Genomic DNA, 15557 nt, shown 5'->3' on the forward strand with positions numbered 1-15557 from the left:
AATAGCTAGAAGTTATTATTTATAATTATCGTTAAAATAAATATTCATTAGATTTGCAATATTATTTAATTTTTAAGTTTATTATTTTGTATCAACCAAACTACTTAAAATAACTATCAAGTATTATAATTGTCAATTTGTAAAATTATGGTAAATAAAATAATATATATTCAATAAACATTTTATATTAATTTATTATTTATAAAGACTATTTTAGTTATTATGTATAAAAATCTTTTTTATTTAATTAACTAATTTATGAATATTTTTAATCATAATAAATAATTTTAATTAAATTAATATATATTTTAACATTTTTCTAATTTTTTGGTCATCTTTTTAAACAAGTTAATTGTTTATAATTATGATATTAGGATATAAAATTTTTATAATAATAGTCATAAACAATTTTTATCTAATTAGTAACTTATGTTATTAAAATTCATATATTAACTAATGATGAAATTAAAAAAATGACGTTTTATTAAGGCTTTATTTTTTGAATAGTTAAAGACTAGTTATATAGATTTATTGAATAAGTGAATTAGTAAAATAAAAACAACTTTTATTATATAAAATAATATTTGACATATTTATAATGTCAATAAAATGTTTTCTTTGTTTGTCAAATATTATTAATATAAGACATGTAATACAAATAGATGTATTATTCTGTATAAATATTGTATTGTAAATATAAATTGTTAAGAATTATAATAATATTGAAAAAATAATAGTTAAAGATAATTTGATTTTATATAAAGTATATAAAAATATCAAATATTAATAAAAGCATAGATTATGTAATAACAAAATATTTAAATTTAAATATTAGATGTTCAATGAATATCAATAATTCAATTATAGTTTTTTTGTTGTCATATCATTATATCTTTTTTTCTTTTTATACGAGTATAAAAATATTGAAAAATAATGTTTTATCTGATATATTTTTAATCAAATTTATAAAATAAATTAATAATTTTGTTTTTATCTAGTCTTGTACTGTACTGTTATTTAATTTTCAAAAATCCATTTATTATATCAAAAATAACTTAATAGTATTATTATAAAAATTAATCATCATTTAATAAAAATCATTTATTAGCAATTTTATAAAATAAAATATACAATAATAAAATAATAATATATTTGTAAATATTATTGCTAAAATAGGGTAAATATAAATATAAAAAAATATAAATTACGGTAATACATTTATGTGTAGATTTACTTTAATAAATTATATACACTGTATTATAAATTATTTTTCTAATAACATGAATCTATTAATATTGATATTATTTGTATATAATGTACAATAATTGATAATTTAATGTCATATTTGTGTTTGTTTTGTATATTTAAAAATACAAAATAATATAAACATGAAATTGCTTGGATATAACATACATTAGTTGTATAAACAGCATAAACAGTAATTATATAATTAATTAATTTTAATAATGAAGTTATGGCAAAATATAGAAATTATAAATTAATAATTATTATGGTTTGACAGGTATTTCGCAATAGTAACAGTTCTCAACCATATGAGGATGCGATTGAAAACACATACAAATCTCATAATATCAATGGTTTGGGTGTTTAGTATAGTAATGGCATCGCCCTTATTGTTCACGGCTCGGGCCTCACCCTTCAAATACGGCAACGAAACACTATATGACTGTCGCGAGACATGGGAGGGACAGCTAAGCGGACGCATATATACTGGTGTTATATTTGCCCTGACATTCATTTTACCGTTCATTTCCTTAACATTTGTTTACGGATCAATTGGCCTAACAATAGCCCGACACAAAATACCAGGAGATGAGAGCAGCACTGGTAGTGATGACAAAGCACTCACACATAAAAAGATTAAGGTTTGCCACTATTTGTCTCATTTTTGTTATCTATACAAACAGTGATTGATTTTTGCCGATTTTTTTCGCAACATTTACTTCAGTAAATGAGTGATTGAATGAATGATTGTCGATTTATATCATATACCGGTATATTGTAGTCTACTATAAAATGGTTTATTCTATACACAGTACAGTATATATATATATACACAATATATTTGCTTAATTATGTTTGCATTGTAACAAATACTCAATAGTGACCAACAATTTTCTGATAAACATTAGACACTTTTGGACAATAGATTTTTTTTTGTATTAATTTAATTAACTAGATAAATTACATTATTTGTGCTTATTTGACAATCATTATTACTAATCAAAATATCAATTACATTGTGATTGCAATCAAATTTTGATAAATGAATAATATCTCTCTTTCTTTAACAAACATATTGGGAAAGAGAGAGAGAGAGAGAGAGAGAGAGAGAGAGAGAGAGAGAGAGAGAGAGAGAGAGAGTCTTAATATTTATATTTAAGAAATAAGAGTAACAAAACAAATATCAAGAATATTATTAACAATAATTTTGTTGAAGTCTATGCCACAAATAATTGCACTTAATTTACGCTTTAGTGGATAATATTTAGTCAACAATATTGTTGTATATTTAGATGACATATAAAGAAAATTACTTTTTGACCAACAAATCAATATTATAATAATATTATATAAATTCTATATTTAATAATATATATAACAATATATACATACATTAGATATTGTATGATATTTTATATCTGAATAATTATTAAGATATAAATTTGATATCATTTCGCGCCGTTAATTCCTTTATCTGTCATTAGATACAAAAAAAATTGTGTATTAAGCTATTATTTTTGTGTTTCAATATAGCTATTATAAAATCTAGTATTGCATAAATAATCATATAGTTTATTATATAATGTATTCAATTGTAAAATGTAAAAAAAGTTTATATCAATAATTATTTATGTTTTCTAAATGTATTTCTATATATAATTTATCTATATTAACATTTATACGATGACTGTTTTTTAAATACATAAAATATATTTATATTTAAATATACTAAAACATCATAATTTATCATTTTTTTATAAATTAAATTTGCCTTAAGTTACATTAAAACACCAAAAATATTAGTCATTTTATCATCATTTACATTACATTATACTGTATATATATATTACACTATTTTAGTATATTAAATATTTATTAAAGTAATCATAAGGATCCACATTTATTATTAAATAAAAACTTAGTATAATAATGCCTTTAAATGCTAAAAATCATAATTTTGTCATTATTTTTATATAAATTATTTAATTAGTTATATTAGTAAAAATATTAAATGTTAATTTTTAAAGTATTTGATAATTAAAAATAAAACAAATTAGTCTCATGTTTATTTGAATAAAAAATATGTTGTATAAAATACATTAAAAACATTTAACAAAAAAATATGTGATATTTAATAAAATGTATTGGATTGATATATACATATCATAAATAGAAATATTTAAGTTTTATATTCAACGTATAGATATATTAATAATATTAATAATATAATAGTTTAACTTAAACGTTGACTTATCTTAAATGTCAATATCATTATATATTTTTATTATATTTTTTTATTATTGACTTATATTTTCCTTATGGCTATTAACATAAATTAATGGCCAAATATACAATTTTTAGAAAATTCCTATGAGAATTTTTCTAGAAATTAATCAGAAATATTTATCAAAATATTTTTTTCAATATTAAATTTGATGCGAAATATTTTACAATATTTTTATATTTGATTAACAAATATGGTATAATTAAATTTTATTATTATTATTATTATTATTATTAAAATATATTGTATATATTTATTTAATAAAATTATACATACTGTAAGTATTATGTTCATAATATGTATTTTAATAATAATAATAATAATAATTTTTATATATTCCTAAAATAAATGCATCATATGTTGATTTAATTAAAACTAAAAAATACTGTCACATCAATTTAAATAATGAATATTAAAAAATGTACATTTGATTTTCAAGTAAAATAAATCGATATTTTGCATTTTGCATATTAGTTATCAAAACAACATATTTTTGATTGATTAGTGTATAGTATATATAACATAAATATACTATTGTATTTAGTAATATGATTTTTATTTTAAATTATTTATATTTCATATTATTAAATATTAAACGTGAACTATAGATAAACACACAACTCATATTTTACAAATAATAGATAATATATTGAATATAAAATATATAAATTAAAAATTCTGATATTTATCTTTTGAAACATATACTTGAAATTATTTTATAGCTTATTTAAAAAATTAAAAAATAATTAATAAATAATATAATTTAAGTTACTTTAGTATTAATTAATAATTTTTGAGTCTTTGATTTTAGAGTAATTTTATTTTTAACAATTATCATCATTAACTTAATTATTTTATATTTTGGACAATAAATTATATGTTAATTAAACTTATTATAAAAATAACATTATTTATATTAATATTTTAATTCAATATAAATGCGTTATGTTTATAATATATTTTGACATTTATTAATTTAATATTTATTTATTTATTGTTTTACCTTTTCTATTTTAAATAAAACAAACAATTAAAAATATTTATATAGAAAATAATGTTACTATTATTTATAATTTGTTTAGAAAATAAAGTAGTAGTAATAAAAATATTAGTAATACATTATATAAAAATTAATATTGTTTTATATTTGAATCCAAAAGGTGGTCAAAATGTTATTATTATTAGTGACGGCATTTGCAATATGTTGGACACCTTTGCAGACATTGAATCTGATGTTATGGTTGTTTGATTCCCTCCGTCAAGTGGACGATAGGTTTCATTATTATCTATATTTTGTTATATATTTTTCGTGTCATTGGATCTCCTGTTTGAGTTCAATCATAAATCCAATAATCTATTGCTTTCTCAGCGAAAATTTCAAAGTAAGTTAAATGTAGAAATTTATTGATTAATTATCTAAAAAATACATTTTTTTCTTTAATAATTTATAATTATAAAAATAATGTTATGACACAAATTTACATATTAAGTTATTAAATGCTACACTTATTAAATATTGCTAATAAAAATAATAATTTAAAATTTCACAACAATTAATCTCATTAAATATATGTATTATTTATTTTTGTTTAATAAAATTGAACATTATATGTAAATTAAAAATTATGATAATATTTAAATTTGCATTTTAGGATAATCAGTATATTGCTATACCATACTATAGAGTATATATTATATATAATTTACTTTAATATATATATTAATATTTCATATATAAGTGTTTGTTTTTAAAATAAGTAGAATATTATGTAAAATGTGTGTATTTTTTGATGTTTTAATCTTTAAGATGCAAGTTAACAATATTTTTGTTTATTTATTATACAAAATAAAATAATAATTTATTTTAATATATATATATATAACAGTTACGTGACTTCATAAACATCATGACCTGTAGTGCCAAACGAAAGGCCAAAAGCGAAAGATATCGCAAAACGTTTGGAAACCCGAACTCAATGACAGCTTTCAGACGCAAACAAATTAATGTCAGATTAAATACAAACAATAGTATCTTCAATCCGGAACCCATACCTAACACCGTTTGATTGTTGGCTTAACTGTCAGCTAATTAGACAATTATTTTTCAATTGAAATCATTTATTTATATTATTCACAAGTGTATAATACGGTAGAAATAATTTTTTTTAATTATTTTTTTTAAAGATATTTTTAGGTATTGTAATAAATTGATTGTCATAATTTGTAAATATCTTTTTTTTAAATATAATTCAATATTATTTACTTAACTATATCATTATATACATAAACATTAAAATTTCATTATTATGTAATATAAAGTTTATATATATTTAAATATAAAGATTTTTGATAATTTATATATAAAATTTATATTATTGATATTATCATAATCATACACTAGTTGTATATTAGATACTATAGTTAAATACTACTGTACTTTAATAGAAAATATTATAATATATTAATAATTAAAAAATTTTATCGATTTTTTTTAGTTAACAATAACTTTATTAAATAATAATTAGTATAACTAATATTTGATTGGAATTTTTATAAACATATAACAAATTATAACATAACTAAATAATTATATTACCGATAATTTTTATGTAAAATTTATGGTAATTTTTTTTAATATACTTATATATTATATATTTTTATTAAAAATATAAATTATAATAATTGAATAAAATTATAATAAAATAAACTATTGTTTAATGATTTTTTCAATACTTCGTCGACAATCACGGAGTTTATGGCATAAGTCCTGCAAATGCGGTAACGAAGCGGTCATCAGTAAGCGGTGATCGGCGACAACTATATCGTCATCGCCAACACCACCGGTACCGTCACCGGTGACCACAACATTGCGGTCACAGTTAATGCTAATCGTGTATTGAATTTCTTTGACCTTATCGGCCGCAGACGATTGTAAAACATAAAACTGATCCCATTGTGTGTCAACCACTGATGGCAGAGGTTCGGCCAACAACTGGTTAGTCAGTGTTCGTCTAACTTGCGGCCGAACTGAACGGTAAAACTCAATCAGTCGACAGTAATTCGGGTTAAAGCCGTTGCCGTCGGCGTATTGTTTCGGTTCTCGTAATCCGTTCTCTTCGAGTACGGCCTTCATAGCGTCGGCCGGCGAGTTGTGTTTGCAAAGCTCGATGACCAACGAACAGATGGCCAGCTTTAGTATTTTAAGTTCGGCTTTTTGTTGGCTAACATTGTCGCCGCTGTGATGTCCGCCGCCGACAGTCGTTGCTTCGGTATTATCAGTCAACGCGTGCCGACACTCGTTCAACAATGTCTTCATCTCGTTGTCATCGATAATGTCTTCGGTCTTCAACAGACCTATAGTGTCCATCACTTCCCGACAGATATCCATCACTTAGTGGTCAACAGTTTGTCACAGATTTATACAAAAAACAATCAAAAAAATTATAATCAAATGTTTGACTGATTTTTCAAATGTATTATTGTTTTCAAATGTTTATGACTTATACTTCACTTTTAATACATAAATAACGTTTACATTGAAATCGTTTATAAATTTATTGTAGTTTTTTAAACTTTATTGCAAATAAATTATTTTAAATAATTTTAATACTATATTAAAGTAAATTACAATTTTTGTAAACTTTATGCTGTAATTTAAACTATAAAATTTTTAAATATATTTAAGTACATTATTAAAATTTATTTTACAATTTTACTGAATTGATTGATTTTTATAAAATTATAAAAGATATTATATAAATATTATGATAAATACTAGTTTACAAGTAGTTTAAAGTTTACAATACTAATAAATTATATACATTATAATGCTTAAACTAAATTTAACATTTAATTAAATAATAATATTATTAGTTTTTTTTTAAATGTATAAATCATATATCAATTTGTTTATCACGAAAATAATAAATTTGTGCAAATATATTATTTTATTAAATAACATTAAATAACTTTAAATTTTTATAACTAATGTATACAAATAGTAAAAATATTTTTATATTATTTTTATATAAATAAATATTAATTGTATAAAAATTCAATCAATCATATGATTATTGAAGTAACTTCTGGAGCAATGGTTCCATAGTTTTCTGCCAAACGACATAACCCTCGTGATTGGGATGAAGTTTATCCAAATTGAAGAGTTCGTGTTTGACATCACCGTCCGTTCCCTCGAAGGCCGACCACATGTCCAACCAGAACACGTTCTTCTGATTGTCCAACTTCTTGATCAATGTATTTAGTTCTTTGCATATGTTTCCTAATGGCAGTCCTCGAGGCAATACACCCAACAGTATAACCTTAGTTTCGGGCATTTTAGCCAACAGTTCTCTGACTATCTCTTCTACGCCTTTAGCAATATCTTCGGTGCTTTCCTTAAGTGGTATGTTATTAGTTCCTATAATATTCAAAATTATTATTTTTATAATTATTATAAGCATTAACAGAGCTTTTCATATTAAAAAAACCAAAACTACTAACCAATCATAACGACAGTGACTTTTGGTTTAAGTCCATCAAACTCTTTATTCTGGATTCTGTAGACAACATTTTCGGTGCGATCGCCAGAGATTCCGTAGTTGAATGCATGTCTATTAGCATAGTATTTGGCCCAAACATCCCGGCCCTGACCAAGTGTCCAGAAATCGGTGATTGAGTCGCCAACAAATACGATCTGTTCCTCTGTTTTGTGTATAATTGTCTGGTCGATCAACAGTTTGTGCCGAAGTAACCATTCCGGACCATTGGGTATTGGGTCCCACGGCTTGCCATAGACTTGGATGACAAGTAAAGTAATTAACAAAAATTTAAACATTTTGTTGTTGTTGTTGTCTACTGTTTGATATACTTTTAATTAGTATTTCTAACAAATTATTTATATATAAGTTATATACTTTTTTTATATCAAATTTTCAATGCTATTTTCAATGTATTTATTGATTATTGTAGTTTTACTTATTTTTACTTATTAAAGTATATATCATAAGTTAGTACATTGCATAGTACATGTATATACCGGTATATAATATGATACCTGTATTTATGTGATAATAACAGATATTTTGTTTAATTAGTTCTGATTAGTCAATAATATGGTTTAAAGTGATCAATTTCAAAAAATTGTATTATACTGTATAATATTTTTTAGTAATTCAGGTTATCTTTAGATAATATTTCAAGATAGTTAATATAATAACATATTAAAAATTTATTAATACAATTGTATTTTACTATAATAATGCAAAGTATATAAGAAAATTATCTTATTAATTAATGTCTATTGTTTTTTACTTGTATATTTGTAATTGCTATTAATTAAAACAAATATGAAAATGTACTAAACTATGATAATTTTTTCTACTCATTATTGAATCCAATTAAAATTGAATTATTGAAAAATATAAACAAATTTATTTTGCATTAAGTTTTCTTTTATTTATGTATAAAATTTATTAGTGTCGATGACATAACTAATGTAGAGAGAGAGAGAGAGAGAGAGAGAGAGAGAGAGAGAGAGAGAGAGAGAGAGAGAGAGAGCGGAAACTAATTAATCATAACTTTTATGTGGCGTTAAAACTAATGCAAACTTTTCGGCAAACATTTACAAAACTATTTAGACTTTACACTCTCAGTGTATATGGTGTTGAACTAGTAAAGAGGCGGAACCACATTATTTTCGTAATATATAAATTAAAAAATATATTATAATTTTTAATTAAAAATATTTTAATCTAGCTTTTTTAAAAAAGAATTTTAAATAATTTAAAAACATAAAATAATAATTATTACAGTTTAATAGACAAATTATTAATATAATTTAAGACATATTATTGGGTCCGTCACTGACAAAAAATGCAATCATTCATATTATTTATGAGCACGTGTTGAGTGTTTACTATTTATGCATAATTTGTACGAAAACACTGGTGTTTTAACAGGAAATCTAAGTGTGGGTGTAGTGGTGGGGAGTAATGGGACGTGTGTTTGTGCGATCCTATGCCCCCAATCGACAAAACTATTAATGCTCTGTCCTATCCTATTAGCTAATAAGCTATAAGCGCATACATAGACAATATGCCTTACAATATGCATAAATCAATAGATCAATAGATTTCATAACTTTTTACATAAAAACAATTTAACACAACTATACTTTTAAAGATAAAATGCTTAAATATAAAGAAAAGTGTACTTAAGTATACTTATATGTACTTTTAATTTATATAAAAAATTTAATTACATATAGCAATATAACTATATATTTTCTAATTTTATGTGCAATAATTGATTTACTAATCTGCTTAAGTGCTAACTTGTAATCTCAATTTTACTTATTTTTATTTTTTAAAATAATAAGTTTAAAAAATCCATTTTTGACATTATAATATCTGTATATGTCAATTGTTTTATTATATTATATATATATTTTTTTGTGATAATATTATAATGAATGGCAACAACCAATTACTGACTGTTTTCCGATCAAAAGGTGAGCGCAGATTTGATACACAAATTCAGAGACAAGTGGCCAACGCTCGGGAAAGGGATAGGACTGAGTCGGTCAACAGTGCATTCATTGTATTAAGGAGTCTCATACCTACCGATCCGCCCAATAGGAAACTGTCCAAAATTGAAACATTACGACTGGCCGTTTCATATATTAAACACTTGAATAATGTCAGAAATGCACTGTAAGTATTAATATATTGAAATTAAATACTTAATAGTTGAATATAATAAATATAATAATTTAATTTTTTCTTAGATTTAATGGTGAAGAAAGTGATAACATATGTGTACGAAATGCAAGAATCGGTTCGTTGACCGCAAAAACTATTTGCACTTTTTGTATAACTAATCAAAAGTCAATCGTATGTTTCAAATAATTAACATATAGTTTATTCATTATTTTTTGTTTTGTAAAAATATTTATATTTAAAATAATATATAATCCTAATTTAATTGTATAGTCATATCAACCGTACATCTATGAAACATCTGGATCTACAATAACCTGTTGTGACGACTACTTAATTGCTGAACAATTGGATAAAATTACTGATAATATGTGTGACCAACTGTTTCCACAACTCAATGAATTTGATGTAATCACTGGTTGTGGTGACAGTAATTCATCGCTTAGTTATTTCAATGACTCGTCATCTTCTACTCATTATTGATGTCATATTTAATTTAAATATCTTATTTAAAACTTGAATAATAAGATTTAATCATAAATATGATAATCAAAATAAAAATAATATTCATAATAGTTATAATGTCTATTTAAATTAAAGTTATACAGTTTATACAATATATTGATAAAACATTTTATGGATCAAATTTTAATTGACAATATATACAAAATTTTAGTCAAAATATATAGAGAAATTATTATTTAATTTATATAAATTGAAATTATATAAAATATTACTGATAGCTAAAAATATAATAAATCTGTTTACTAAAAATAATTTGTTTTTTTCAAATAAAATATAATTATTACAGTAATTAAAGCTTTTTTGCTAATATTCTATATGCAATGTATTTAATATAATTGATTGATTAATGCTTTAATTCAAATAACAAAATTTTAGTTATGTTTGGCATTCAGACTATACTATAATTTAATGTCCAATTATGACACATACCATACTTATTGATCTCACCGTCTCATAGGTCTTATAGTCAAAAATAAAATCTATTAATGCATTTGACATACAGTACTATACCATTGAACCACATGAGTCTATATGTAATCAAAAACAGATATTACTGTTTAACATTTTTTAGTATTTATATATCAAATCTAAATTTAACAAAAATTTAATTTTATAATATTAGCAACACATGATCTGTCAGATATATATATATATATATATATATATATATATATATATATCAACAAATATCGCTTATATTATAAACTGACAATTGATTTCACTGTCAAAAATAGGCTCAACATTCACAACTGGTTAAGTATAATATACTATAAATACAGTATAATGTCGATACTAATACTGTTGTTATAATAGATAAAATACACACACATAACAAGTGTGTGATATTACAACTATTATGTGATAATAAATTGAATGTAAGTTACCAAAAAAAATACCAAAATAATGTCTGATTTACTATAATTTAACTTTTATTGTTTTCTTAATATATTTTATTGATTAGTTAACATATATTGATTACAAAATTCATAACTATTAATTATAATAAGTAATTTTATTTATAAACTAAACACTATTTAACAACAACTACAGCAAAATACTACACTACTGATCAATACTATACTAAGTCTTATTTATATTTACTTTATAAGTCCGATGGAAAATATATTTTTTTCATACATTAGAAAGTTAGGTAATGTTGTTGTGGGTGGTCATCAATGTCAAGTATAACATGTAAAAACCGGTATACATTTTTTCTAACGACACATCATTTATCAAATTTTTCGGATATAACTTCATATACACACATATGAAGTCCACTTAATCTTTAATCTAATCAATTGTGTACTTATAATAATCAAAAGTCAAATCTGATTCAAATTGTTTAACAATCATTTTGCGATAATTTATATATATATAAATTCAAATACTCATTGCAATTAATAAACAATTATTTTAATAAAAATATTTTATTTGTTAAATGCAAATGACAAATTAGATAATTATAAATTTATTAATAATATTTTAACGTTTTACAAAATTCTTTTATTTATTTTTTTGTAATTTTTTTTATAGTTATTTTAAGTTATTATTTATTTAATAATCTAAATTTATATACATACTTGAAACATTTAGTTAACTCATCTAAGTTATATAATATATTTACATTATTTACTGTATAATATACAATAATATCTAATTTATATTTATAATCATTTGTATAAAAGTAGACAAAAATAATTTATTTTAGTTAACACATATATTGTTTATTTAGTATAAACTATATTATAATTTATATATATATAGAAAGCACTGTTAACTCTAATACATAGAACATTGATTGGAGTATTGAAGTGCTGTCTAAAAAAAATATTGAAAACATTCATTCAAATCATGATTATTAATGACAATATAAGTGTTGTTTTGTATTATATATTTGGTTATGATTTTTATATATAGTATTGTATTGCTTATACATGTATTATTAGCTAATTATTATTTTGTAAAATGCACAAGTTCAATAATTAATTTAATTCAAAGTTAAAATTTATGTTTATTATTTTTTAAAAAAGATATCAATGATTATAATTACACAACTATTATAAAGCTTAATAAAAATATTATAATATACTGTTAAGTAATGAACACATAAAAAGAAATTGCTTAACAGTTAAAGTCTATCGTTTATCTTAAGTGTCAAAAACATACCATCAATTTATGTGTTAATACTGTATTATAGATGTGTTAAGATATTTTATTTTCACGTCTAAAATACATTATAAGTAAAAATATGTTGTTTTTTAAATAAATTAATCTCTAATACAAGTAATATCAACACATAATATATTAAATATATAATATTTTGATTATTATGATTAATAATAAATACAAACAAATTTGCAACTTTTATTCATTTCCTTACAATCATTAGTAGTGTATTGATTAATAATTTTTTATACTCTATTAAATAGTTGTTATAATAGTTGCTAAAAAACGTCAAATAGTTGTTAAAATAGTTATTTAAACTGTATTAAATAGTTGTATATAATTGCCAAAAAAGCCAAATAGTTATTGAAATAGTTATTTATTTTCTTATAAATATTTCAACTGATATATAATTTACTTGTTTTCAGCATATTTATAAAAATGATTTATATAAATAAACTAAATATTTCTATTGTTAAAAAAGTAATATGAGTTGATAACAGTTTACACATTTTATATAATTTATATAACTATTACTTTTTGTTTTTACATATATTTGAGCAATATTTTAAAATTTAATGCTTATATTTTTCAAAATAAATGAAATAGTTATTTATAAGTTTTTATAGTTGCTAACCTAACAAATAGTTATTTATAGTTATAATAAAATTTCGGAAATAGCGTCCACTGGTCAACTTCGGTGGACATACTAAGTCCCAGTTATAAGCGTTAAACCGACAAAATAATTTTTTAGTTGGAAATCAAGACACTAATCATTAGTTATATTTAGTTACTTTAAGCTCAGAGTATATACTGCAGGGTTGGAAAAATACAAGGTTTTCATTTTTGGATTTATAAAATACAGTAAAATACAATGTACTGCAATATAATTGTTTTAATAATTTGTTTCAATGTTTCAATAATAATTTTAGAAAAATTACACAAACAATGATAAAATATTTATTTTTTTATTAAAATTATTATTATTACATAATTTCAATGTCGTTATTAGAATCGTTGTTTTCTAGAACTATTAAAAATTAATATTAATTATTTTATTAATATATTTCAATACCAGAATTAAATTGAATAGCTAATTTCAAATTTTTTCAAAAATTAGAAAAAATAATATTTATTACAAAACATGTATTTGTTTGTGAATCTTAGTATTTTTGTTAATAGGTGAGGCTAAATTTTTTTGTAAGTCAAAATTGTCAAGTAATTTACATTGTATTATACTTTATAATACGCTTTGTACTGTATTATACATACACTTTGTCTCTGCCAACACTGATATACTGTATGTATAAATATATTTTTTTTAAAAACAATGAAATTTTAGTCATACAATTAATAAAAAAATTACTATTAATATATAAACTAATATATTTTATGTAAATTAATTAGCAGATTATTTTAAATTTTAAGTAATAACTTAATGCAATCATTTACAATCTAACTTATTATGTCCAATAATATTGATATTTAAACGTATTTTTGTTTATCTGCTATTAAGTTAAGCAATAAATTTAATTTTTATTTATTCTGTTATAAATTATTTAAAAATTTTTTTGGACTATTTTGATTAAAAACTTTTAAAATATTGTAATTAAATTAGTTACATCTAAATTAATATAATTAGTATATCAATTACCTAAAATTATATATCAATAGTTTTATAAACAAATCAATATTAAATATACTGTAGTATACTATACAGTAATAGATTGCTCTAATAAACTACAGCCTGTTTTAACATTAAAATACTTTATATAACAGAGAAAATGCCAGATTATGTGTCTTATTTGATTAAGACAACTATGACATCAATTATGGTTAGGGATATAAAATTGAAAATTAGTTTATTATAGACAAATAGGACAGGTATTGTCCGGCACAGACCAATATTAATGTAGTGGTAGATTCAGGTGCCGGTGTCGTTGTTCACATTGGCTTATTGATGGCACTCGTAGGCTAACACGTCATTTAATACATTGATAAAAATTAATACGAAAAATTTCAAACCAAAGCTAAACTTATATCTTTAAAATCTAATAATAGATTTATTTTCATATATTACAGTATTAATAACTAATTATTTTAAATAATTTATTTATATATTTAATATAAAAATTATTTATTTAATTTATTCTTATATATTATAGTTATATATTAATAATAAATGTAATCAATTTTATTATAATTCTCTTACAGCACTAATTTATAACAAATCTAATTAAAATTTATATAATCAATGAATCTCTAATTTAATACTTTTTTTTAATCTTTTCAATTATGTTTTATTACCTGACAATAATTAAATTATTTGTTTTAATTTTATAAAATTACTTTTAAAATAAGTTATAAATACTACTGAAAATATATAATAATAAGTATTTATATTATAATAGATCTATAATATTGAATAGTAGTTCAAAATTTCCACAAAAAATCAACTCTTTTAAACTTTTAATATTTTTTTTATTAAAAATAATATACAGTAACTCCCGATGTACAGTATTTATCAGTGCTTTTTTGGTATTTCCTCTCAAAAAACTATTAATATCTAAAATATTGATTTTATCAATAGATAGTAATATTATATGAAGTGTCGGTTTGTTGGG

The 15557-nt window shown here is 21.4% G+C and overlaps 2 protein-coding genes across 2 annotated transcripts; one reads left to right on the plus strand and one right to left on the minus strand.

The window, feature by feature from the left end:
* Window positions 1-7575: 7575 nt before the first annotated feature.
* Window positions 7576-8418, minus strand: LOC128955475 (platelet-activating factor acetylhydrolase IB subunit alpha2-like). Its single transcript, XM_054301151.1, has 2 exons — window positions 8030-8418; window positions 7576-7946 (listed from the first exon to the last, which is right to left on the minus strand). The coding sequence occupies exons 1-2, from the start codon at window positions 8361-8363 to the stop codon at window positions 7600-7602; spliced, it is 681 nt and encodes a 226-aa protein (XP_054157126.1). The 5' UTR covers window positions 8364-8418; the 3' UTR covers window positions 7576-7599.
* Window positions 8419-9994: 1576 nt separating this feature from the next.
* Window positions 9995-10728, plus strand: LOC128955686 (basic helix-loop-helix transcription factor scleraxis-like). The gene is made up of 3 exons (XM_054301357.1): window positions 9995-10239; window positions 10314-10419; window positions 10519-10728. Exons 1-3 carry the CDS (start codon window positions 9995-9997, stop codon window positions 10726-10728), a joined length of 561 nt encoding a protein of 186 aa, XP_054157332.1.
* The last annotated feature ends 4829 nt before the right edge of the window (window positions 10729-15557 follow it).

This window comes from Oppia nitens, unplaced genomic scaffold (genome assembly GCF_028296485.1).
Source record: "Oppia nitens isolate AA-2021 unplaced genomic scaffold, nextdenovo-longstitch-racon4-pilon3 scaffold2_pilon_pilon_pilon, whole genome shotgun sequence".
Classification (NCBI taxonomy): domain Eukaryota; kingdom Metazoa; phylum Arthropoda; class Arachnida; order Sarcoptiformes; family Oppiidae; genus Oppia; species Oppia nitens.